This window comes from Rattus rattus, chromosome 13 (assembly GCF_011064425.1).
Source record: "Rattus rattus isolate New Zealand chromosome 13, Rrattus_CSIRO_v1, whole genome shotgun sequence".
NCBI lineage: Eukaryota > Metazoa > Chordata > Mammalia > Rodentia > Muridae > Rattus > Rattus rattus.
Window position 1 is genome coordinate 67766403 of NC_046166.1, and position 27906 is coordinate 67794308.

The 27906-nt window shown below is 40.4% G+C and overlaps 1 protein-coding gene across 1 annotated transcript in view; it reads left to right on the forward strand.

The window, feature by feature from the left end:
• The window catches only part of Csmd1 (CUB and Sushi multiple domains 1), a 1514424-nt gene that overhangs the window by 1291236 nt on the left and 195282 nt on the right, over positions 1–27906 (forward strand). Inside the window, exon 26 of the mRNA XM_032918494.1 lies at positions 6949–7151. Within this exon, the coding sequence (XP_032774385.1) occupies positions 6949–7151 (203 nt within the window). The remainder of the gene's footprint in view (positions 1–6948; positions 7152–27906) is intronic.

The following is a 27906-nucleotide window of genomic DNA, read 5'->3' on the forward strand; positions in this document are numbered from 1 at the left end:
GATTGAATTCCCAAAAATCTTATAGGTGTAATCACTTCAACATACTCAGCTTACCTTTTCACCCAGTGTGTTGCTTTGGAAAATCTCCATATTTTCTTGTCATTAATAACTAATGAGAACATTCTCTAGTTTGCAAAAGCTAAAAAGAAGCAAAAATAAATCCAAAGAAAATGAGCTAAGAAAACAAAAGAGAGATAAACAAAAATAAACCAAGAAAAAAGCAAATAAAATAGCTAAATGGCTTAACATTTTTAAAATGGTTATTAAAACTGGCAAATTCTTAACAAGTTAAAAAAGAAGTGAAGTTTCTAAAAGTAGCACATACTTTAAATAGCCAGAATATTCAACTAGAATTAACAGTCTAATAAAATAAAAAAATCTTATATCATATTTATTGAAATGTGTAATATCTAGGAAAATAAAAAATGCTAAAATTAAATTCAGATGAAACTGAAAACCATATGTTTACACATCATCATGAGAACTAAACTTGTAAAATCTATCACTCAATCTCCCAAATAAAAATATTGAAAACTTAGTGATCTTTATTAACTTCTATGGAATAAAATTACAATTTGACATAATTTTTCATTTTCATTTATTAAAAGTAGGACTTGTTTTCCGACAATATATTAGTTTCCCCTCCCTCTACTTCTCCCAGTTCCTCTCTGTTTTTCCTCTTAGAATTCTGCAGCTATGTCTTCAGCTATAGGGCCAAGTGGGTAAAGCAACCTACGGCTTTGGAAACAGCCTGGTTGTTTGAGGTTTCCCATCTGATCACTTTGGCAAATCACCCAATTAGATGTTACCTATTCTCAGTATTAGAAACTTCATTTGGTGACAGAAAATATATAGTTGGGGCTCTGTTTCCCCCATTATTTGGTGATTTCATTTAGGATAAATGTCCCATCATTTTATCTGTCTCTCCCCATATTTTCTTCCCTTGTTCTCCTCTCTGTTTAATCCTTCCATTCCAGTCTCCCTCCACATTCATCTACAACTATCAATGATTCTATTTCCCTTTCCTAGGAAGATCTATTCCCCAAGTTCCTTACTGTAAACCTAACTCCTATGGTTCTATGGATTGCTTATCTAAGACTTAACATCTAATATCCACATATAAGCAAATACATGCCATATTTGTCTTTCTGAGTCAGGATTACCTCATTTAGGATTTTTTTACAGTTCCATTTATTTATCTATACATTTCATTCTTTTAAAATGTGTGAGTAATAGTCTATTGTATAAATATACCACATTTTCTTTATCCATTCATCTAGGACATATAGGTTGAATCATAATTTCTAGTTATTATGAATAGAACAGCAATGATCACAGTTGAGAATGTGCCTTTTTGTTAGTATCAAGTGTCATTTGGGTATATGCCTAAGAGTGATATAGCTGGATATTGAGGTAGATCCATCTTCCCAGGGACCTGCCACACTGATTTCCAAAGATGTTGTGCAAGTTTGCATTCCCAAGAGTGGATGAGTTCTCTCCTTCCTACACATCCATGCCAGCATGAGCTGCCCCTTGTTTTACTGATTTTAGCTATTCTAAGGAACTTAGATGAAATCACAGAGTAGTTTTGATTTGCATGTCCCTGATGACTGAGCATGTTGAATATTTAAGTGTTTCTTAGCCATTTTAGTTTCCTATCCTGAGAATTCTATTTAGATCTGTACCAGTTTTTAAGTTGGGGTTTTTGTTTTCTTGATAGCTAGGTTTGGAGTTCTTTATAAAGTTTTCTCATTAGCTCTCTACTGGATATGGAATTGGTAAAAATACTTTCTCATCTTGAAAGCTGGTGCTTTTTCAAAATCATAGTGTCCTTTTCCATGAAGAAGATTCTCAGCTAAATGAGGTCCCATTTATTAATTTCTGACCTTATTGCCTGTGCCAATGGTGTTCTGTAGAGAAATACTTTTTTCTGTGCCAATGAAATCAAGACTATTCCATGTTTTCTCTTCTCTCAGGTTCAGTGTTTCTAGTTTTATGCTGAGGTCTTTCATCCATTTGGAGTTTGTTTTTTTTTTTTTTTTTTGTGTGTGTGTGTGTGTGTGTGTGTGTGTGTGTGTAGGGTGATGAGTATGAAGCTATTTGGATTCTTCTTCATGCAATTGTCCAGTTTGGCCAGCACCATTTGTTCAAGATGATGTCTTTTTTTCTCATTATTTATTTGTGGCTTCTTTATCAAATGAACTTAACTGATCAATATGTCTATTGTGCCTACTGTAGTAGAGTTGCTATGCACGAATAGAGACCCTGCCCTGGCTGTTATTGATTCTATTTTAATGCTGGTGTCCAAGTATATGTATTTGACATGATTGTAATCTGAGGTGATGATATGCTGTTTTGTCTTTGTTGAGTGAGTGTTTTGTTTCTTGGTTTCTGTTGCCTTCTCTGGTCCTTAGGAAGGTAGAGCTATGGTAGTTTACAGGTATAATGTGTTTAATGGGAGCAGATGCTTTGGATGGGGATGGGCTACAAGTAGGGCCTGAGGGGATTTATAGGGGTGAAGGAAGCAGGATGTTCCCTTAGGATCTGCTTAGTTCCCTGGGAATGAGGTAAAAGAATGAGGAGAGACCATAAGAGGTAGTCTATTACAGAGCAGGGGATGAGACTGGGGACTGGATATGAAGGAGAGGATGAAAAGTAAAGATAAGAAACTCACCCGCCTGCTTCACTGCTTGCAGGAGTGGCCAGGAGGCTCCCAGAGAGAGCCTACAGGAATTGGGGCCTGGGATACAGATGTCAGTTGCGGGCCCTGTTTTCTCTTCATGTTATGCAGAAAAGAATGCAGATGGATATCCCCAAATCAGTGACGTTCCTGAAAGATGCCAGAAGCACATCGGTACTTCCTGTGGAAGATCCACAGTGGAGACCCCGAGGGCCTGACAGATTCTAATCCACTTTGTAAGATAGCAAAAACACATGGAGGCACCATTGGAAAGACTGGGAGCAAGGACTGTTGTGAATTTAAGTACAGCTTGGGCACCACAGTGAGTCCCTGGTAAGCCCAGCAGAGAGTGAAATCCTGTCTCAGCAAATAAATCAAAGAAAAGAGATAATAACGACAAAAAATGCAAAAAAAGAGAAAACAACAACAGAAAACACAACTAGATATCACTGAGTAGAAAAATAACTGACAACTTTTTCTGTTTGCGATAGAAAGGAAATTAGTCTTTATATAATAACTATCTTAAAATTATATGTTGTTAATAGCTTCCAGATCATAAAAATCAATAAAGAAGGAAGTGATCTAATTTTTTTAAGAGACTAAAGCAGCCCATCCATCAAAGGATGAAGGAAGTAAGCAGAGGAGACAAAACAATCCTCTGCGGAACTCCATAGCCCATCTCATTTGCTCGGTAGCAAAGAAATAGATGGTTATCCAAATGAGGGGGAGGAGTAACTTAAGATTTCAATCTTTGTTTTGAGAAAGTAAAGACCCAGAAAGGCAACAAGCATGCGCCTGGTATAAGTGGCAGGTGCCTTTTTTATTTATTTGTTTGTTTGTTTGTTTGTTTGTTTGTTTTTAAAGAATTCAGCAAGATGCTAATACACACCTGTCAGGTCTCAAACCTTGGGGCAAATGGCTGAGGTGCCTATGTAACATATCAAAGCAGACCTGGTCACTAGGTTTTCCTAGCATCCTTCAGTCCCAACCTATTACGGAGCCCGTCTGGCTGACATACCCCACCCTCTACCCTAACATTTCTAGCCCAGGTTAGTGCCCTTCTCCCAAAGGCCCTATATAATTCAGACATTTCGGTTACACAGCCTTCTTTTATAGTCTTGGCTTCTGCACCAGGTTTCCTTCTTCTTGGACTCTTCCAGATGTTTTTGCCCCTGTATGTTCTCCCTTTTATCTACAATAAACATTCTCATCCACCACTCCTAGGCACAGTCATGTTCTCTCCTATTTATTTATTTATTTTTTCATTTAACATCAACACTAATTAGAAAGATATACAACACATTGTGCAAATCAGCAAATGCCTGTGATCAAATAATGTGTTGGCTATGGTTCTGTCCCTGCCCATGAACTTTGTTGGTTTTGTCTTGTCTTAGGATTTAAAATCATGTATCAGAGGAATCCAGACTTGGAGCCCCTTACCACCTTAAAGCTGCCTATGTATTTCCCTCTGTACAGGTTGGAGCTCAGAGGTCCAACTCAGAGGCACTAATCTACTCCATTTTTCCACTGGCCACTCCAGCATTCTTTGTTTTGAGACTAAATCTTAAAAGTGCCTTATATCCTCTTTCCCACATCTGGTTTTGCTACCGTAGAAAGTGGATTAGAACCTGCCAGGCCCTCAGGGTCTCCACTGTGGAACTTCCACAAGAAGCATCGATCTGCTTCTGGCATCCTCCAGAAAGGTGGTAGATTTGACACTATCTATCTGCATTGTTTGGTCTATAGCATAAAGAGTAAATAAGAACATTTGAACAGCTGGTCATGAGGTCATTGTTTCACAGTCACCTGATCTGATTCTTCACCCAGCCAGAAGGTCAAAAACGTAACCAATCCCAGAGAGGTCATATTTCTTTTGTCCTCTCTTCCCCCTCCCCCTTACTTCTTCTCTGATCTCTGATCTCTCTCTCTCTCTCTCTCTCTCTCTCTCTCTCTCTCTTGTCTTTTCTCTCTCTCCATCCTCCTTTTTCCCCTCCCTCCTTCCTCCTTCCTTCCTCCTCCCTCTCCTGTCTGCTCTGAATTCTTGAGTCTTCTCCAAGGTGGACGTCCTCTCTGTATTGGGTTTTTGTTTGGTGGAATGACCCCACCCCCTCAAACCCCATGTGACTGTTTCAGGGCCTTTGGTTTCAAGTCTCTGCATACACATACCTTATCCTGCCATAGGGTTTGCCTCTCCCACCCCAGGCCTAAGAGTCTCATCTCATCTCTCCTCCCCCATGCCATTTCATTCTCACCTTATACTAGAATGTGGGATTCTTTCTTTATTGTGCATTTCAGTTGCAAGGCGAATGGTGATGGCTGTTTATGTAATTCAATGATGTCTTCTATGGTCTCAGAGATGGTCTTTGTATAATACTGGAATTCTACAAATACCGAGTTGCTCAGCTACTTTGAAGGAAAACACACACACACACACACACACACACACACACACACACACACACACACCATAGCCAATCTCATTAAACATCAGTGGTCACAATTAACCAGGCCCCCTACCTCTATTTTTTGTCTACACACATATCACCTGTAGTGTGGGGGATGGGCAAAGATGTTAAGGGCCTTGAATCGTTATTACACGACTAGAAGTAGAGTCACAGGGAGGGCAGGGTGGTGAAGTGTTTGTTAGTGAGTAATGCCAAACCTCTAACGTCTCTTCAATGACCATTCTAGAATATGCAGTGTAGTACTATATTCTACTATGGGGGGGGAGAGGGAGGGAGGAGGGGAGGAGGAAGGAGAGAGAGAGAGAGAGAGAGAGAGAGAGAGAGAGAGAGAGAGAGAGAGAGACCTTAATTGTGCTGTAATGGAGGGAGGGAAAATATGCTGCTGGGCCTTTGAAATAATAACAGGGGATGGAGAGATGGCTCAGTCATTAAGAGTGCATACTGCACTTGCAGAGGACCAAAGTTCTGTTTTTAGAACCCACATCAGCACCCATACTCTAGCACTCCAGCTCCAGGGCATCTGACATCCTCTTCTGGCCTCCGCAAGCACCTTAAATCCATGTGCATGCACAGGAACACACACCTGTTCACATACATTTTATAAGATTTTAAAGTAAATTAAGAGATTCTATACTTTTCACACATGCAGTCTCACAATTCCAAATGTAAAGTTGAACTTGAAATGGTGTAGGCACGTACAGTTTACATGGTTCCACCTGCATGCTTCCCATTAAACACACGGACTCATGGATCTGTGTATACTCACACATATGGGAATACTGAAAGTATAAATGAGAATATCATAACATACAGTGAGGGGTATTGGAACAAGCAGGTGATTTGCTAGTAGTATACAGGAGATATATTGGTGTATCCATAAAGTTTTATTTTGAAGAAAAGACTGAAGCAGACAGAACAAATTACCAAGAAAATAAATGCTGAGAAATAAATTCTACCACATTCTGTTCTTTATATATAGTATTCTGTGCTAAAATACACTACATATTTTATTTCTTTACCCAGGTGAGATGCACCAGTCCTTTGTACATATAATATGCGGGAAACAATGTAGTTGAAATTCACATATAGCTCTGGGTAGGTCAGCTGCCGAGATTGGGTCTGTAGCGAAATCCATGAGCAATAACCAGTAAATGAAAACCTATAAAGAACTCGCTTGGGGAAAAGCCTTTTGCCGGCATTTTAGCTAAATTCTTCTATTTGTCCGTTGTCATTGCGAGCTTCCTGGAACATAAAGACGGTTCTGGGAAACACCTGAAAAGTCTAATATAAGCGCGCTAAAGATGTTATAAAGAAGAGAATTTATATTGGAAAGTTCTGTTTTGTGTTGTTGTCTCAAATAATATACTAACTCTGAAGATAAAATTTACTGAAGCATCAGAACAAACTGTTCAGAGACTTCTGCAAGTCTTTCTCCTGCTTCGTGTGCTGCCACCAAGTGGCATGTCGAGAGCAACATTAATAAGAAGCTAGTGTACTGAACTTGTTTGGTGAGTGTGCTCTGACTGGACTTATGGAAACAATCTAGCAGTCTTAGGATGAGATGCTGTGTCTTTGGCGAGCAGTTTAGCCTATAGCTTGGCTTTCTACAGTGGTGACTGATGTGCTTTGCTACATTTTTGAACTGCTCTGACCCTCATTCTTCTTTGTCAGGTTCCCAGAGAACACATTGGATGCGAATGTGAAATGGGCAGCTGGTCAGCACAGCCCTGTGACTAGGACGATTCCCTCTGTAGAAGGGAAGTGTGATTCTCACTGAACGAAAAAGCTCTCTGTCTCTTGCAGCCTCCATTTCATTGTGTTTGACACTGAAACGGCGCACGACATCCTCAAGGTCTGGGATGGCCCAGTGGACAGCAACATCCTGCTGAAGGAGTGGAGTGGCTCGGCCCTTCCTGAGGACATCCACAGCACCTTCAACTCGCTCACCCTGCAGTTCGATAGCGACTTCTTCATCAGCAAGTCCGGCTTCTCCATCCAGTTCTCTAGTAGGTGCAAACACGGGTTTCTTGTTTGAACACCAGGACTTGCCAGGGGCACAGAACTCTGTTCATACGTGAGTGAGCAAAGGATGTATTGTAAAGGAGAAAAGATTTTTTTTTTGTTGTTCTTCTTTTTAATTTAGGGGAGGAAGACTTCTCGTCTCTGGCTGGGTACATAACCAAGGTCCCTATGACAAAAGACAAATGAACAGGATGCACATATTGCCAACTTTACTTAGTATTGGCTTTGTGTGAGCTTGGAGCCTAAGGAAAGAGGGAAAAACTTGGGTGGAAGCCTGCATGAGGGCAAAGGTTATAGCCTGATAGTCGTTGGGGTGAATCCTGTGAGCCCTGCTAGATTAGAGTTTTCTCTACATCAATGCATGCCTTCTTTTGCACGTAGGAAAACTGTTTTGGCAGGAGAGTCATGGGAGTGAACTTAGAGAAGGATTCTTATGTAAGTGCTTCAAGAGATGTAGAGGCAGGAGTTCACAGAGGTTCTTTTCTCAAATGCCAGAAGCTACACTTAATGGTGGTGTGTTCTTAGTCTATCATTGGCTTAGGGATGTGTATGTTACCAGGTAGGGATGCTGGAAGGGAAAGAATGATTTTATAGTTTTCACATGGACAGTGACTATCTGGGCAGCAGTGGAAGGCAGATGTTCGCAATATGAAGAAAGTGGGGTTTAATTCTTGGCTTCTCCCAAACCTGGCATTAACTCTGGCTTCCCTGACTTCCTCCTGAGCCTGTATGGGGCCTCAGGTACCTGCTGACAGGGTTAGCAAATGCTCTGCTTCCCACCTCCAAAGTGTCTACACCTTCCTCACGCTAAGGCTTGACATCACTAAGAGAGTGGCCTCTGGTGAACTATGATAACTTCATAATTTCATTTCATAGAATTTCCATGTGTATTATTTTGCAGTGTATAGAATTACAAACAATGACTGAGTATTGTCAATTTCATATAATTTAACATCGTCCTTACATATCCTCCGATTGTCCTGTTCTGGTCAATAAACTCCAGGTATATCATGTATGTAGATAAATGTCATGTTGGATAGTCTCTCCTCATCTCTCTCTGTCTCTGTCTCTGTCTCTGTCTCTCTCTCTCTCTCTCTCTCTCTCTCTCTCTCACACACACACACACACACACACACACACACACACACACACACACACATTGGATTTGTTTTGAGGTAGGGTCTCACCAAGGAGTTCTGGCTAGCATGTAACAAACCATCTTCCTAATTCCACCTCCCTGTGCTGGATTAGAGGTGTTTCCACTTCTAGTATCAGCCTTTTTCTAGATATCATCTTCAAGTCTGTAGAAAAGAAAAATCAGGATATAAAAACATGGTATGGCCTCCTTTCTTGGCTTGGAATAAGAGGAATATAATTCTCTGTCCCTATGCTTATGGCTTTGTTGGCCTAGAATAGCAAAGAAAGTTGATGTTTTCAAGGCTGCATTCCTGAAAGAGAACCCTGTGGCTTTCAAGTAAAGAGACAGCACGGCAGAGTGGGGATAGCACTGAAAGGTAGGGATAGCATAGGGTGCACAGAAGCAGAATCCACACGGGAGAGCAAGTATAGTACAAGAGGGCAGGGCACACAAAGGAGAGCACAGGCTCTTGTCTGCAACTATAATGAAGGAAGGATTGAAGGACTCAGAGAGGATAAGGAATCTACAAGACCAACAGAGTCAGCTAACGTGGGCTCTTGGACGCTTCCAGAGACTGAACCACCAACCCAAGAGCATATATGGTCTAGACCTAGGCCCTCTGCACAGATGTAGCAGATGTACAGCTTGGTCTTCATGCTGGCCTCCCAACAAATGAAGTGGTGGTGGTGCGGTGTCCCTAACTGTCATCTATCGATGGATCCTATTCCCCTAACTGGACTGCCTTGTCTAGCCCCAGTGGGAGAGGGAGTGTCAAGTCCTGCAAAAGGCTGTTTCGAGTATTAGTGAAGGGATACAGAAGCCACAGGATAAGGTAACCTTCCAGAAGGAGAGATAACTAGGCAAAAGCAGTGGTTTTATCTATTTTCTTTTATCTGGGCTGCTTCCAGAAGGTTCTATCTACACTCATGGTGGGTCTTTCCTCTTGAAATAATCTAATCAAGAAAATCTCTCATAGAAACCCTGATTTTTTTTACAGTTATTATATCTTCTTGATTGATTCTTTGTTCTGAGTAATGTTGATTTGAAACCAACTTCATCAGATGTCAGAGATGGCTATAATGGATTGTTGTTGGTTTCTGTTTACTTAATAGTCTTCCATTCTTTGACTTTCACTCTGCAGGTATCTTTAACAGTATGGTATGCTTCCTGGGAACAATAGATATTTGATCTTGTTATTGAGTTGAAGTCTGCATCTTTTTATTGAGTCAAGGCCAAACGAATAATCCATAGATCCAATAAAACACTGAGATTCTTTGAAAAATAAGATTGAAAATTTCCTGGCAAATATATCAAGATGAAAGGCAGAAAACATCAATGTTAGTATAAAATCACAGTTGAAAACAGGGAGGTTACTACAGATTTCAATATAATCCAAAGACTCTCTAGGCAGCAGTTTGAAAACTTATATTCAAAACACTGGACAACCTAGACTACATGAATGAATGTCTAGACACATAGGACTTACCTGAATTAAAGCAAGATGATATAAATAGCTGAAACAGAAGAATATAAATGAGCAAGAACGAAGCAATAATTAAAAGTCTCCTCGCATAGCAAAGCTCAAGGCCAGATGGGTTCCTTCATGAACTTCAAGAAGACCTTAATACCAGTGCTACTTCTGCTCCTCTACAGAAAGAGAAGGGACACATACAATCAACGTTTGATTAGCATTGTGCTAACATTGTACCTGGATAAGGCCACAACAACAAAAAAGTAAGCTAGTAACTAATGTACCGAAAGTGCATAGATATGGAAATTCTTAATAAAAGTCTTCCAAATCAAATTCAAGAAGATATTAAGGTCATACACCACAACCAAATTGATTCAGTTCCAAAGATATAAGGGTGGTTACCCAGTGAGAAAGATGTAATCGTGCTTTAACAGATAAGCCCTTGAGGGCTGAGGCCTCGTGGACACTTCAGTCAGTGCAGAAAAGACCTTTGATGGAGTTCAGCAATTCTTCCTGATAAAAACATTGAAGAAACTGACAACAGAAGGAGCAGGCACGATCAGGAGGAAGGATGAGTTGGATAGTAGTATATTAAATCAGAGAGGCATACCGAATGAGACAAGGCTGCCCACTCTCTCTTCTTACTCCGTATAGTGCTTAATGCTTAGTTAAACAGGAATTAAAAAACAAGAAGGGATATAAATAGAAAATTAAGAATTCAGGTTATCCATATTTGTAGATAACAGGATCTGATATTAAGAGACTACAAAGACTACAGACCACTGTTAATGAGAAAAACTTTCACTGAAACCGATACAATGAATCAATAGCTCTTTTGTGTACTAATAACCAACTTCCCAAGAAAGAAATTAGGGAACAGTCTCATTCCCAATAGTTTTAACAACATCCATAAAATACAATAAGTGTAACCATGGGGTTAAAAAATACTTCTACAAAGAAACCTTTAAGATAGTGAAGAAAGAGAGTGAAGGACATAATAGACTTTGGATAGACCTCTAGTGACCATGAATGGGCAGAATAACTACCGTGAAAATTGCTAGACACCTAAGGAGATTTACATATTTACTGTTTCTACCCAAATTTCAATGATATACCCATAGAAATACAAAAGCCAAAACTAAAATTCAAGTGGCAGAACAAGAAACACTTAGTAGCTAAAGGAGTCTTTAGCAGAAAGAGCAATGTTGTAGATAGCACAATAGCATCATGATCCCAAACTATATCACAAAGCCACAGTAAGAAAACAACAGACAGGCAAGAAAGGCAATAGAATAGTAAAGAAGGGCAAAATATAAACCCACACAGCTGCAATCGTTCCATTCTTGACTAGAGTACAAAAATTTGCACCAGAGAAAAAATAGCCAATTAAACAAAAGGTGCTAGGAATGTAGTAGAGTTAAGAGTAGACCTGTACCTCTCAGTCCAGATAGAAATCAACCCAAAATTCATTGAAGGCCTTAGCTAAATATATGAAACAGTTAGAGGCAAACATAGGACTTCATGACATTAGTAAAGACTGTGTAAATGTGACCCTAGTACAATAGGAGTTAGTCTCATGAATTGACAAGTGGGATTACATGAAACTCAAGAGTTTGCATAGCAAGGAAAAAATAGCCCTCAGAATAGGAATAACATCTTAGCCAACTCCCCATCAGAGGGTTAATCTCAAGAATGTATAAAGAACTACATTTTTCCTAATTTTTGCAGCATAGAATCTTAAGAGCTGTTTTATATGTCTAGTTTTTTTTTGTTGTTGTTTGTTTGTTTTCTTCTACCTGAGTCATATGGAAGTAGAGGTACTAATTCACCCATGTCTTCCCAGAAGAATCCATTAGGGAGAATTAACTAGCCCATATTTTTATGCTATACAGGTTTTTAGGTTATATTTTTAGTACATAATTGAGATATAATATATGTCAGGCAAATCACTCTTTTAAATTTTTCAGCACAGTGGATTTCAGTATATACTTAAAGCGTAGAGTCAGGACGACTACATACAACATAGTGACTATTGGTTCTAACTGATCTCCTCCTTTTACCTAATGATCATAACTTTTATACTCAAGAGAATTGCATTTTCTACATATTTTAAACTGGAATCGTATAATCTGTGATGTGCTGTGGTTTGCCTTTCATTTTGTACGAGGCTTCTTACAACTGTTTTATGTGTCAGCGTCTACTATGTGGAGGTTAGTTGGAAACCCAGTGGGATGTTTTCCTTTTATAAATATCGTCATATTTTTAATGAGCATGAATTATCCCATTATTAATAATTTTAAAAATTATTATTAATAGCCCTTTCGCATGCCTTAAAATAATGCTAAGGGTCTAGGGCTCAGTTGGTAGAGTGCTTGCCCATCATTCACAGTTGCCTGGATTCATGCCTGCTCACTGTTTCACTGAGCATGGTGGTAATTACCTGTGATTATAGCACCTGAAGGTAGAAATGGGAGAGCCAGGAAGTTCAAGACCATCTTTAGTTACCTAGTGAATTTGAGAGCAAGCTGAGTTACAAGAGACCCTATCTCAAAATAAAATAGAAATGGATATGGTGGGATAGAATGGAATAAAAAAAAGTAAAATAAAATATAAATATTGAGTGAGGAACATTGCCCCCCTAGCTGCTACTGCTGCTGCTTCAATCTGTGAGTCAAGGCCCCAAAGGAAGGGGAAGGTGCCACATACTTCTTCACTTCATCTAAGACAAAATTCCCTCCTCAAGGAGATGAGCCATGAGTTCCAGAAAGATATCACCCATCAAATGTCCATTGTCCTGCCTGCTTAGCATAGCGTGTAAAATGGGGACATACTGAGGGCTGCAATTACGCCCACTGTAATCAGCCAAACACTTTCCATTACTGTGTAATTACCATTTAATCATGCATGAAACACAAGAAAATGGAGTTCATTGCCCAAAACCGACCTTCCTTCATGGGTTAAGTCAACTTGGACTGTTAGACCATTCCTCCAAGGCCTGACAAGAGCCATTGCTTTTATAATCTGGGGAAATGGTGGGAGTAGCTTTGCAAGATCCGACTCTGCCAGATCAATTTCTTGATGACTCAAGGCAGTGGCTAAGGGCTACGTGACTGGTCTCTCTAATTTACTTTATTGAAAGATAATTTAATAGTCGTGTTTTCATTTAAAAGTAATTGGTTGTTTACAACAGGGGGAGCCTTCGGCCCTGCTAATTGCCGAATGGGGTGGGACTATTTATGGGCGAGAAACCTTTAGAAACTGGAGGCTTGCAAGCTGAATTTCCAGATAAACATAGCCTGTGACAAGTGGCTTTGTAACCACCATGGTTGCCTGCTTCCTCGGGATGTTCTAGAGTCTTGCAGAGAATAGACCACACAGTAGTGCATTGCTACTTGTGGACAAGGCATAGCTAAAGAGAGTGCATTATCCTTTTAAAAATCCCCATTTTATGTTATGTGTGTACACCTGAGGATATATATGTTCCTTGCATGTGTACAGGAGTCTACTTAGATTAGAAAAGCACATCAAACCCCCTGGACCTAAAGTTCTAGGTGATTATGAGAGCCACTATGGGTGCAGGAAACCAAACCTGGGTCCTCTGAAAGAGCAGTAAACAGTCTTCCCCTCTTGAGTGTTCAGTGTCATTTTTGATGTGCCAAGTCTCATGGTCTCTGGACTAGACACACATAGCACATGCATTGAGTAACACTGATCCTAATTCTGTGGAATGCAGAGGTCTTAGCTGTGCTTCTTTTAATTGACAGTGTTTATGTCAAATGAGATGTAAGTAGCATCTTTCTATAGCCCAAAACTTTTGTTTTTACCTCAGTTACCCAACCTTCTTGGGCAACTTGAAAGTCTTCCCCAGTATCTATCTCTGTCAAGTAGTCTCCTGACCAGGTTCCTGCAAACATTGATGCTAGGGTCTCCCCTGAGTGGGATACTTTACTGCACTTACCTTGTCCACATATGTCCCTGCCTTACCTCTCCATGTCAGTCATTCACAGAGTCCCCTTCTTTCACCTGCCCTGGATATGTACATGTCTTCTCATGTGAAGAAACACTTGGGGACAACTGCTCTTTCTATTCATGCTGTCATGGAGTCCGTACCCTCTTCACTGAGCTTAGCCAAAGATACACAAGAGATGTCACTTCCATGTCTGCCTTATCAGCTTGTAAGATGTCAGTTAAGTAACTGCACTTGGGCATCTGCAGATATCGCACAAAGAAGAGCAACACCCACCCTGGAGGCTCTCCATGCCAATGGCCTGCATTTCTAACAAGGCCCAGAGCCGAGTCTCTGTTACACAGCTACCTTATCCTAGTCCCCATCCAAAAGATCAGTTCATGGTACTAACCCCAATCTCATTGAGTTTGGTTGCTGGAAAGCAGTTTTTTACTTCAAAGAGCAAATCAAACCAAGCTGATGCTGTGTGGGAGAGCCTCCAGGTTGCCAGTTATGGTAGAATGTGAGCCCACTGTTTCAAAGAGATTCGGAATCAGCTATGTGTTCAGAGTGGTAAGCCCAGGTTCGCTGTCCTTTTCTGTCCTCACTCACGTTCCATGTCCTCTTTCCTGCCTTTTGATCCTGCATGGTACCTTCCATAAGACTCCTTGTACCTCTCTCACCCAATCACTTCTCCTGCTGGGGTGCTCACTTCCAAGTTGCACCTAACTACAACTCCTCTGAGGAAACTTCAGAGCGGTGGGGGACTGCTTCCGATGATGTCATCCTTTCCTTCAGTCAGCATGATTATTCCTACAACCATGGTCGATTGGTTCCTCTGTTCAGAGAATATTGACCTGAAACCTAGACAGTCAGATTTACCACCTGCCTCCCGCCTGACACCTGATGGCATTTTGTCTTCCCTTTTTCACCCAATGCATGTCCTTAGGCTAATTCCTTCTCAATTCCTTCTTTTCAGCTATTGCTTCTGATGATGCTATGGTTTTTCAAAGTGGTGTTTGTTCTAATGTTCACAGTTCTTAGTGAGATCTGATTACCTAGAACCCTCCCTTAATGAGATATATGTAGAATTGCATCTTAAACAAACTTGAAGACATTTCCCCAGAATAATGCACATTCTTATTCAGATGGTTAAAAATCACTAGGGATATAGGTCTGGGTGAAGTATTGGGCAACATGAGACAAGCACACATTAGCAACTTCTCATTGTTTGCAAAGAAAATAGTGTGTGTGTGTCTGTATGTGTGTGTGTGTATATACAATTTAGTAGCATGTACAGTATACATATAACTATAAGCATAATAAAACTCACTCACATTTACTATGAACTGTGTCAGAGCAGAGGAATCTCAGAAGTAGGTGCACATTGCTCAGAGTTATGTAATCTTCAGATTAGGCAAAATGAGCCCACTCCTTGTGGCTGGGCATGGCTCCATTTGCCGCAGCCTGTAACCTCAAGTACATATACCAGATTCCATTAGCATCTGTCTCCTAGTTAATTAGGCTAAATTAGGACTTAACACTCGTTTTACTGCTGCACAGTTTTAGCAAGCCTGCCCACAAAGGTGAGGACACAAAGGCGCTTTGATGTGTTTGCTCCAAACACTGGATTGCGATTCCTTATTCTCCGCTCTGGAGGCACGTTGACTCCAGGGAAGCATTTTGTGATAAACGATTCAGTCCGCAGTTCTCAAATTAGATTTCCCCCTCTCTTTGGCCTCCTGCTTCACAACACTCAATTCAAACAGACAACAGAGCGATTCTCCTGATACCTGCTTGGCAGGACAGCCACAATCCCGCAGTTTTGACTGAGAAGCGGGAGGAGCAGTAAATGCCTGAATAGCATGTTGCTGTGCCAGGGTTACTGGGCTGGTAGAGATTTGCATGCTGCTAGCAGCTAAGGCAATGGACCTCCTGACATTGGGAACCAAGCACCTGTTACTAGTGACACATAGGCAGATTTCAGGATGCTAAATGGAAGCCATTAATGATGTACCCACCTCCAGTCCGCTTCTGTCAATAAAAGCACTGCTCTTACTTGCAGCAATGAGGAAGCTGAGAATCAATTTAACTATAATCAGAGGCATGAATAAATGTTTTCAAGAGGATCTTCGCATGATAGGAGTTTTCAGTTTTCAGGTTTTTTTTTTATTTTATTTGTTATAAGGAAACTTAATCTAAAAAAAACTGAACAAAGGACCATGTAGTTCATGAATATGGAAATCTAATTTGAGGACATTTAAAAATTTAATTTCTATTGAACATAAAGCATGTTAAAATAGGCTTCAATAGCATACAGATTTTTAAACACCAAAAAAAGCAAAGATATTTGACTTTCTAAAAGTTCCTTTGTTTCATTTTTGATGTGATGAAATGAAAATTGCTAATTAATTTTTTGTCTCTGCATATTTATAGCCGCCCTTTTGTGAGAGGCTTGCTTGAGTTTATAACAGGTATGGACTGTCCGCAGTGCAAAATGATTCACATCTGTGAGCATGGCATGGAGAAACGTACTTAGAAAAACCCAGCTGTTAATCTCTTGTGTCCCAGTGTTTGACATGATCTAATTTGATCAGTCACATTGTATCCTATGTAGAAGACATCGCTGGATTCATTCCCAAGAGTAGAAAGATAACGACACACATGTTGAGCTCTGATATATTCCCTTTCCATGACTTATTGTAGGTGTCCTGTGGAGATACACAAAAAGCTAATGTTACAATGTATAAATGATGAAATTAGAATAGAACTATGAAACATGGCTAAACAAGAGGGAATTATAAGGATAGTTACTTACAAAAGGTTAAATGACAGCTGAATTTCAAAGTAAAAATTGATATGTATGTGTGGTGTGTGTACCAGGAGGGTAGTGAAGTGTTACAGCCTAGCTTAACAGCTATGTCAGCAACCTTCTGGAATAGTATATTCTCTTGAAACATTTTCATGGGATTCCTTCTGGGAGTCCTGTAATGAAATTTGTATGACTGTACTACGAAAACAAAGTGGTTGATTTATTTCTTGAAGTTTTTCAGTTATAAAGCTTGTTATACACATGTGTATGGTAGATATACTGCACAGCATATATTCATAGCCAGTAAGTACATATCAACAGGCAAGATCACATAAGCAAATTCACAGGGTTAGAGCAATGGCTGCTCTCACTGAGAACTGGAGTTCAGATCCACCTATACTGGGGAAGCTCACAATAGTCTATAACTCCAGTTCTAAAATACCCAATACCCTCTTTTTGGCTTCTGTGGACACCAAACACACACACACACACACACACACACACACACACACACACACACACAGAGAGAGAGAGAGAGAGAGAGAGAGAGCCCTAAACCTAACCCTCACACACACATATCCACCCATAACCCTCACACACACATATCCACCCACACCCTCACACACATACACCTATAAAAATAAAAACAAATCTCAAAACAAAAAGAAACAATGTAGTTTATCATTTGGAAGTATCAGGCCAAGTACCTGGTGAGGACATGTTCTGAGTAGGCCTAGCACTATTTGTACCAGTGTCCCTGTCCCTGTCTACACATGTATCTTAATACTTCCCTTTCCTCTCACAAGCTAAACTCTTCCGTGCTCTAGGATGTTGTACACCTCTGTCTGGGGATTCCTTGTCCTTTTACTTATTCATTGTGTCTTTCTTCTTTCTGCTTACAGCACCAGCCTCCTGGGTAATAGGAATAGTGTTAACTGGAATAGGCTTTTGTGTGGTTTGATGTTCTTTAAATGCTTATTATCCAAAAGAAAGCAGCTACCATGACCTGCTGTGAGTGGTGCTTGAATCTCTTCAAATCTGCCAGCAGTTACAGGAATTTTACAACTTGAAGCCACCAGTGCTTTAGCACAGAAGAACAGTCAGAAATGTGAGGTCTGTGTGACAAGTTCAGGCAACTTTGGATTTTTAAATTAAACATGTGTGTGCATATGACTTCCTATAATAAAAGCTGTATTACATGCAGCAAAGCAAGTATTCACTGTGCATAGCCAGGCCAGTCCCACTACACACACACACACACACACACACACACACACACACACACACACACACACACACACACACACACACACATACACACACACACACACACACACACACACACACACACACACACACACACACACACACACACACACACACACATACACACACACACACACACACACACACACACACACACATACACACACACACACACACACACAATACACACACACACACACACACACAGCTGGATACTGACTGCACAGCCATACAAGCCCTATCATGTGGTATGTGTGGCTGTTTAAGTATGATTTATTATGAGTTAGTTTGATACTCAGTGGTAATGTTAGGGTGTGCCCTTCGTGTGGGGAAGCACACAGTGTTTGCAAACTTACCCACAACAGGTTGGCTAGGATAAGCAGGCTTGTTGTTGTAAAAATCTAAAAAATAAAATGCTGTCTTTATCCCCCACTAGGTCCAGCACCGCAGTGCACCAAGATGTCTGGTAGATATCTTGCCAGACGCACACATACCAATTCCATGGCAGCCCAGTGTCTCTAGTGGCCACATACTCTCTGACACTTAAATCGCTACATGAAAGAACATTCAACAGGATAACCTCTGATCCAATGGATAAGATATAATTGCCCACCTAAACATACAAAGCCCTGTACACATCCATCCTTTAAGAACATTCATAACAACCTGTAAAGGTACAGCATGGAATCTTAACGTCAGCTTCCATGTTGTCCGTGGCTACTCTCTGTCTCCTCCCCTCTTCCATTCCAGTCTCCTCCTCTTCCTTCAAACTTCTCTCCCTCCCATCCTTCCTTCTCCTCCAATGACAGGCCTCCTTCTATCTTGTGTCTGCCTCGTCTGTGACATCATTCCACATTTCACCCTTTTTGTCTAATTAAAGAAAAAAAAATTCTCTCAAATATAAGCTGAGAACAACTATACTTCTTCAATTTCTTTCTTCAGAGACTTGAAGATCGTCATACAGTTCTTTCACTTGCTTGGTTAGAGTCGCACCCAAAGTATTTTATATTATTTGTGACTAATGTGAAGGGTGTCATTTCCCTAATTTCTTTCTCAGTCTGTTTATCCTTTGAGTGAAAGAAGGCTACTGATTTGTTTTAGTTAATTTTATATCCAGGCACTTTGCTGAAGTTGTTTATCAGGTTTAGGAGTTCTCTGGTGGAACTTTTGGGGTCATTTAAGTATACTATCATATCTTCTACAAATAATGATATTTGGACTTTTTCCTTCCCAATATGTATCCCTTTGACCTCCTTTTGTTGTCTGGTTGCTCTGGCTAGAACTTCAAGAACTATATTGAATAAGTAGGGAGAGAGTGGGCAGACTTGTCTAGTCCCTGATTTAGGTGGGATTGCTTCAAGTTTCTCTCCTTTTAGTTTGATGTTGGTTATTGGCTTGCTGTATATTTCTTTTACTATGTTTAGGTATGGGCCTTGAATTCCTGATCTTTTTAAGACTTTTAACATGAAGGGGTGTTGAATTTTGTCAATGCTTTCTCAGCATCTAAAGAGATGATCATGTTTTTTTTTTCTTTGAGTTTGTTTACATCGTGGATCACATTGATGGATTTCTGTATACTGAACCATCCTCTAGTCATCTGGTTATCTCTGGTATTAGCTAGTCTTGCTGTCTCTTGACCCTCCTGTAAGTCTATGTGTCAGGACTCCTAGAGACTTGCTTTCTCCCAGTGGGATCTGGATACACAGAGCTGTGTCACAACATCAGATCCAGGCACAGGCTGAAACTGGAAGGATCCTGCTCCAGACTGCCCCTCGATTCCAGTGTCCAGAGGGCTCCAGGAGGGTTCTTCTTGGGCCAGGAATGTGAGCAGAAGTGCTTGTCTCCCCTCTGCTCTCAGGATTGTCCTCACTTCTGAGAGTCCAGAGCTCTCCCCCATGAGATGTGGGTACAGAGAGCTGTGGGACCAGGTCAGTCGGCTGTGTGCTTTTACCTGAAATATGGTAGACTGCTCAATGGCAATGCAACACTGGAGGAGGAGAGTGCACGCTTCATCTTCCAATGACTGAGATGGGTAACATTTGCTTACAGAGTTAATGTGTGCTTGTTTTCTGCCTGATCATACTTTATATACTAATATGTATCCTACATCATGCTTTGTGCATTCCCATAGTAGTCTGTATAGTATAATTAGTATATAACTATAGTATAATATGATATAATTTCAGTTAGAATCTATGTCTTATTTGTAATTTTTGCTATATTTTAACTTTAATTTATCTGATTACTTCAGCAGTAGTACTTCCAATATATTCTCAATCAATTATAGCAATACAGATTAGTTAACACCTGTAAAAATAAAGCCTCAAATGAAATCAGAAAGCTGATAAAGAAGTCATTTAGATTAAGAGAATTAGAATAAACACCATTTTTTTCCTCTTCCAGATGTCACAGAAAATGGTTATGTAATTTTAACTAAAAGATAATTCCACATCAGGTAGCTCACAGTTGTGTAACTCAGCTCCAGGACATCCTGGGTCACTGGCTTTCTACAGCAACTGTATCCATGTGCCTATATCCACAGGGACACGTAATTTAAAACAAAAATCCGTCTTTCAGACAAAATTAGTGAGAGAAAAGAGCTCCCCTTTGGTGAGTGCTAAGAATTAACACTTATTTATGGATAACGGGATATGTTTTAGAACGCAGCTAGAAATTACTCCAGATTAGCAAAGAGAGAGTGGTGTATTTCCTTCTAAGATCCATGACTCCAGGGTAGTCAGCTAGATTTCTGCTACCAAGAAATACTTATCTCCAGTTAAGAAGCCTTAAGTCCAGTCAGACAGCTGTTGGTTACCACCACCTCGTCAGTGCCACGACTGCGCCTTTAGGAATCTCTTGCCTTGCCGCTCACTCTCATATCCCACAAGTATTAATAACTTGGAAGCTTTCATAGAACCTTCTAGCACTATCACGGAAAGGATGTTTTCAGGCCAGGTACAGCTTGAAACTTCCTAGTCCTGTATCCTAAGTGTATGATGTCTTCAGAGATAGGACCTACCCTCCACCTCTGGAAGGCAACCAAGCCTCCCTTGTTTTGAAGTCACTTGTAGTCTCCTGATTAGTAGCTTTAAAGGCAAAATCTTATGCCAGGTATGGGAGTTTTCTTAAACAAGTTTTATTTTATGTCTGTGGGTGGTTTGCCTGCCTATATTCTTATGCAATCTAGTTTTGCCTGGTACCTGCGGAGATCAGAAGTGGGTGTCAGATTCCCTTGGAACTGAAGTTACAGACAGAGTCATCAACCAAGCCTTGTTTTTTTGTTTTGTTTTTTGTTTTCTTAACCACTGAGTCACCTCTCCAGGCCCACTGTTTTTATTTAAATCAGTTTTTGTTTTACACTTTTCCAGTAGTATATTGTAACTGTTGCATGTGGAAAGCGCTAGTTATCTTCAGAATTACTTGTTCATGATTTATTCCTGTAAACAATCCCTCTTCACTTGGCAGTGGTGCTTTTTGGTTTTGTTTTGTATTGTTTGGGCTTTATGTTGTTTTTTCTCAAGTTTGCCTAAGTGACTATTCAGTATATCAACACCCCATTCAACCTGGATTTGTGTGTGTGTGTGTGTGTGTGTGTGTGTGTGTGTGTATGTTTGTGTCCTGCAGCATGCAAGCCACTAATCTGGGTGACTGGTTTATCCTCCAGCAAGACAGGAAGTTAAAAGCCCTGCTTGCTCTAATTTTTGTCATAGATCCAGGACAAGTGGAGAGTAAGGGATGTTTCTGTATGGGGATAGGTCACACTTGAATGAATATGTGAGGTAGAAAGGAGACAGCCAATGAAAACAGCCAGGATTTTAATTTGGGGAAGTGGAGCCATGCACAAAGGTAGTAAATGAACAATGTGTTCACCCTGGTGATAAATTAACGAATTCACCATATGCTTTGTAACTCAGCACTGGCATGACCCTGTCCCCTGAAGTGGATCATCTGACACTCCTCTCTGCCCTCTGTTAGCTGAAGGCCAACTGTCTTCTCTGGAGTGATCCTGTTTCTCAAGAAAACCCTAAGAAGGAAAGTGTGGGGCTCAAACTGTCGCAGAGAGCTCACGGACTGCATGCCCAGGATAGATAGAGTTAGAGTGGATCCCAAGGACAGAGTTCCTCTGCTGAGTGCTGTTACCACTGAGAGCTGATCAGGCACCCATCTTTCACCATGAAGCTCTGCCTATGTCCTGATCTTGTGTTTCTAATTTCATTCTTCATGTGTGTACACAACCCTCACTTCCCAAAGAACAATCTCATTCTCTGAGCTTTTGATCCTCACATCCTTGGCTAGAGGAGGGAAGGGATTGAATCCTTACTCCCCATGTGTCTACCCAGGATCAGAACTTTGTACTCAATGACTTTAAATTTCCCCAGACAGAGGCACCTCTGTCTATCCAGAAGTGACCTAAACATGACTTTCAATGTAAATTCTTTTGGGGCCTACCAGCAGCAAATGCATCTCCTTTCTCCCAAATGTTCCTTGACCAAACATATTTCTTTTATGCTTCTGCAGACCTCTAGCTTGTTATGAAGAAGTAGTCTCCATGGAAACATAAGCTGGTGCCTCCCCCAGTGCGATCGGTAGAACCTGACCTACATTTGTGCACCAAAAGGACAACTCTGAGGTTGCACCAGTCCCAAGACTGTGTAAACCTGACACAGGAAAAAGAAGGAGCCTGTCATGATGAAGGATATTAATGGTTATAGAAGCATATGCACAGGAACATGTACACACATGTGCAGTATACATATTCATATATACTTATGTACACATATATGCACACAACTATACATACATGCATGCACATACGCATGCTTACTCATGCTCATATCCATGTATGTAACCATGCAGGCACATATACACACATACTCCTATGTATTTGTGCAAACACAAATATATATACATATAGCTATACATATGTTCATACAAAGATACATATGCACACATATACATATGGACATAAATGAACAACTACATCACACAGGTATGTGTACATATAATAATAAATACATACATACATATCCATGTAGATATGTACATAAGCATGTACACACCCATGTATGCATATACATAGGTACATACACATGTATTATGTGCTCCCATACAAAATAGTGTTTCCTTCTAGGTACCCACCTCTTGCTCCCCGTGTTGTACACTGCAAACTGTCAGACCATTCCTAACACAGTGGCCATCTCATATATGAAAGATTTTATTTTTTACTCAGTACTCAGGTTGCAAAATGAATTTTGTCTGTGTGTGTGTTTCTGAGTGTGGTATGTAGTAACACCATTTTATATTACACAGTTGTCATAAGCACCATATCTCCATAGAGAACTACATTAGAGGGTATTCAATAATGAAAGTATTTTGAGTAGACTGTCACCTCAATACTTCAGCAGCTTCTGGATTGGTTCCTCCACCCTTATAAGATATTATAATTTGTGGGTGATTGATCCCCTGACACAACATGTTGTAGTACCCGAAAATAACTGAGTATATTTTCATATAGCCTTTGAATCTTCTCTAGATATATACAATACTTATTGCAATGAGATGTTCTGTGAACAGTCATTGCAATTTACTGTACCTAGACAGATGGCAAAGCAAATAAGTCTGTCCATGTCCAACATAGACACAATTTTCAAACTCTACAAATTTACTCAACAAATATGTCTGAAATGATGATATAAAGGTATATATGGAGAACTTAATTTCTTTAACAGGATGTGACCTAGATTCTTAATATCTGTTCTAGTAAAACAGAAAAATCACTTTTATATAATTAACAATCATATGTCACAAAGTCCCTAGGGCCAAATTGACCACCTAGTTAGAGATTTCCCCAGGGGCAAATTGACTACCTAGCTGGAGGTTGGTATCACTGCAGCTTTTTATCATGGGAGAATTCTACACTGTAACTGCTGTGAATTACCAAGAAAATGTCAGCTGTGTCACAGTCACTTAGCACTTACTTGTGCAGTCACCGCTCAAATGTGCAGGATGGTTCCGTATTCTGCAGGGTGGCTACTGCTGTGTCCTTCACATAGACAGTGGTTGGAGAAGGGTCTCTATGGCTTGGAACATTCTGGTGATCATGGCAAAATCTGAGCATGAGTCAGCTCAGGATACCACCCTTTCCCTAAGAGACTTTTGGGGAATGGGTAGCATCCAATGCATCCATTCCCTTTTGATAGTGAGACGTTTGAGGGATTGAGAGTCTCTCAGGTCCCATCTAGAACAATCCCTGCCTAGTAGAGCATCTGTGGCTGGGGGATTTCTGGCTTTTGAACAATGAGATGTATGGCCTTTCCCAAGGAATAGCTATCCTTGGTTCATAACTAAAGGAGAATAAAATGAAATTTGTTTCAAATATGTAATCCATATATAATCCTCTCTTTGTTGAAATCTGTTTCCTTCCTTCTTCAACTATCATGATTGCTTTTTAAATCCAATCGGGATAACCCTGGGTACTTTTTACTTTTTATTTTACATTTCCAAAAGTCTAAGAGTTGCAAGTTCATTTCAACTGGACTAAGCCTCAGTGGTGGGTTGTCTTGTAATCTCAACTAATCCTTGAAGATGTGCAAGCAACAGGAACATCCTTGCAGGCACACATGTAGCTAGCCCACTATGCCTACGTGATAGCTGGAAGTATTAAGAGTATTTGGATCTGGTATTTCTGTTTAACATACAACACAGGCTGCAGGAGAGCATGACATCCCAAGCCCTCACTGTTAATGTTCGTTACTATTGCCGATGTTCTAAGGAAAAGCTTCGTGAAAAGGACATCTTCAAAGATGCGTCAAACCTCTTACTAATAAAGAAAGTTCAAGGGTCCGTGTGAGCTGGTATTTTGTAGACATGTCCTTTGTGGGTCTTTATTTTGGAAGAATTTTAAGCATTCTTGGGGTAAGGGAATATGTTCTGTTGCTCTGTGGATTTAGAATACCTTGATAAAAGCTTTTTTACAGTAGGACAATACTAATCTCGCTGTCCTGCAGAGACATGCAGGGGGCCTCAGAGGAAACCATGATGGTGTTTGCTCATCTTATTTGAGCAGATTCTTTCAATGTTTAGGAAAGTGGTATTGCCATCTTGATATAACCTGGAGTCACTTGGAAAATAGAAACCTCAAATGAGAAACTGTATATCAGATCGGTGTAGGCAGCCAGCACTGAAAGAGATTGTCTTAATGATAATTGATAGGGGAGAGACAAGCCAAATGGACAAAACTCTCCCTAGGCAGGTGGCTCTGACCTGTGTAAGAAAGCTAACTAAGCGTGATCTCGACATGGATCCAACAAACAGCATCATTTTGCCTGACTCCCTGTTCTGAGTTCCTCCAATGATGACCTGGAAGTGTAAACCAAAATAATTGTTTCTTCTCTTAAGTTAATTTGATTATAGTCTATATCACAGCAGCAGACACCAAACTAGAACATAATTGTCACCAGAAGTGAAGTATGATGATCTGACCGAGTCATTTTGTGAGAGGATTGTGCGGGCATTTAGAACCCTGGGCTGGAAAAGCCAGTGAATACTCGAAGCTTAATGAACTATCATTCTCGAGCTTAGACAATAATACTGAGAGTAAATTAGACTGTGAAGAACTGGTTCTTGAGGTTTCAGAGGAACATAAGAATGGTATTGGGACTTTCGATGTGCTATTTTTGTTTACAAATCTGTGGTTTCCTTCTTGGTCTGGATAATCTCACTTGGGATATTTTTTTCTAGTTCCATCCAGTTGCCTCATAATTTTATGTTTTTTTTTTTAATGGCAGAGTAATACTAGATTATATAAATGCACCACATTTTCTTCATTCGTTCTTTGGGCAAGAGGCACCAATGTTGTTTCTAGGTTCTAGATATTATAAATAAAGCTGTCATGAACATAGCTGAGTTGTGGCAGGATGAAGTGACCTTGGGGTATGTGCACAGGAGTAGTATAGTTAGGTCTTGAGGTAGATAAAGACTCAGTTCTCTGAGAAACTGCCAAATTGATTTCCAAAGTGCCTGTACAGGTTTGTTTACCCACAAGAATGGAGGGGTGTTCTCCTTTCTCCACATCCTCACCAGCATGTGCTATCACTTGTGTTTCTTAATCTTAGACATTCTGACTGGTGTAAGATAGAGTCTTAGAGTCATTCTGATTCACATTTCCCTAGTGGCTAAGAATGTGTTAAATTTCCCTCTGTTTCTTAGCCATTTGAGATTCCTCTGTTAAGAATTCTGTTTAGATCTGTACTCCATTTTTTAAATGGATTGTTTGGCTTGTTGATGTCTCACTTGTTGAGTTCTTTATATGTTTTGGATCTTATCTCTCTGTCAGATGTGGAGGTGGTAAAAATCTTTTCCCAATAAGCAGGCTGCTATTTTATCCTTTTGGTGGTGTCCTTTGCCTTTCAGAAGATTTGCAGTTTTAAGTTGTCCCATTTATTAATTGCTGATATTAGTGCCCGGGCTACTAGTGTTCTGTTCAAGAGTTTGTCTCCTATACCAATGCATTCAAGACTATTCCCTATTTTCTCTTCTATCAGGTTCAGTGTATACTCACTTATAAGAGGGTATTAGTTGTAAAGTAAAGGAAAATCATGCTCCAATCCACAGACTCAGAGAGGCTAAGTAACAACAGGGCTCAAGAGGAAAATGTATGTATCTCATTGATGAGGGGGAATAGAATAGATTTTTGAAGGTAAACTAGGATTTGGTTGAAATGGGAAGAGGAAGAATCAGGCATGGTGGTGGTAGAGAGAGTGCAAAGAAAAACAACTGAAATTGAGGGGCATGCCAGGGGCTAGGTTAGCAGCCTACTGCAATGCATGCTTCCAGGAATCCATAAGGGTGACCCTAGCAAAGATTCCTAGTCATAGGGGTATGGGGCCATGCCCTGTAACCAGGTTTCAGTGGAGGGATTGCAACACCGACCCAGCCACAAAACCTTCAACCTACAATTGGTCCTGCCTGTAAGATGTGCTGGAGTAAAGCTGATACAGAACTTGTGTGTAGTCAACCAATGATTGGTTCCACTTGAGACCCATTCCATGAGAGGGAGCCCATGCCAAACATTGCATGAAGGGGCAGAAATCAGAATCTAGATAGCCCAGTGACAGAGCATAGAAACAAACATGACTAGAAAAAAAATCAGTGAAATGATTCCTAATGATCAATCTGTCATATTGGTAGACCAGAGCCTAGCATAATCCTCATCAAGCTTATATGTTGTGTTTGTGAAGCTCGGTGTTCTTGTGGAACCACTAACAATAGGAGGACAGACTGCCTCTGACACTTTTGCCAGCTTTTGGGATCCTTTTCCTCCTACTAGGTTGGTTCATCAGTATTAACATGAAGGGTTATGCCTAGTCTTATTATAATGTAATATTTCATGTTTGATTGATATCGTTGGAATGCCTACTTTCAGAAGGGAAATGATGAAGAGTGGATCTGGGTGAGAAGAGAAGGGAGATAGGGGAAGAGGAACTTGGAGAAGAGGAGAAAGTAGAAACTGTGGTTGGAATATAATATATGAGAATAAAGAATAAAAGAAAAAAATCTGTGACTTCTGGCCAGCTAAGACTGAAACAGGCTATGACTTATAGGAGACCAGTATCCCTGGGGTAAAAGTCTTCTGTAAAGTTGTTCCTTGAAGTCAGTCCAAGGAGCTCTTGTCCTGGGAAGTCACAGTTGAAGTTAAAGCTGATAGTTGAACTCGGCAGTATATAAGAATCATCTACCTTGCACTGTTTTTGAAAGCATAATAGATACAGCATTGCAAGAACAATGAGAATGGCTGAGGTCAGGTACCTTGTGGCATAGTTGAAATCTCTGAAGAAGGACCAAGAGCCATTGATAAAGGGATAGCCTCAGCCACAGTGGAGATCCCAGGATTGAAGGCTTGACATCATACAGCAGTGTTAGGACCCCTGAAGAGGGTTCAGGGTGACATTGGTGAAGTTGCAACTGTTACAATGGAAACCCCAGATATTGGAGATTCCAGGACCAGGAGACACTGACAAGGACAGCAGCATGTTTGGAATGGAGCCATCCTGATCCTACAGGACAAGCAGTATGTGCTACAAATGGGCAGAGCTAGAGATCTGGGA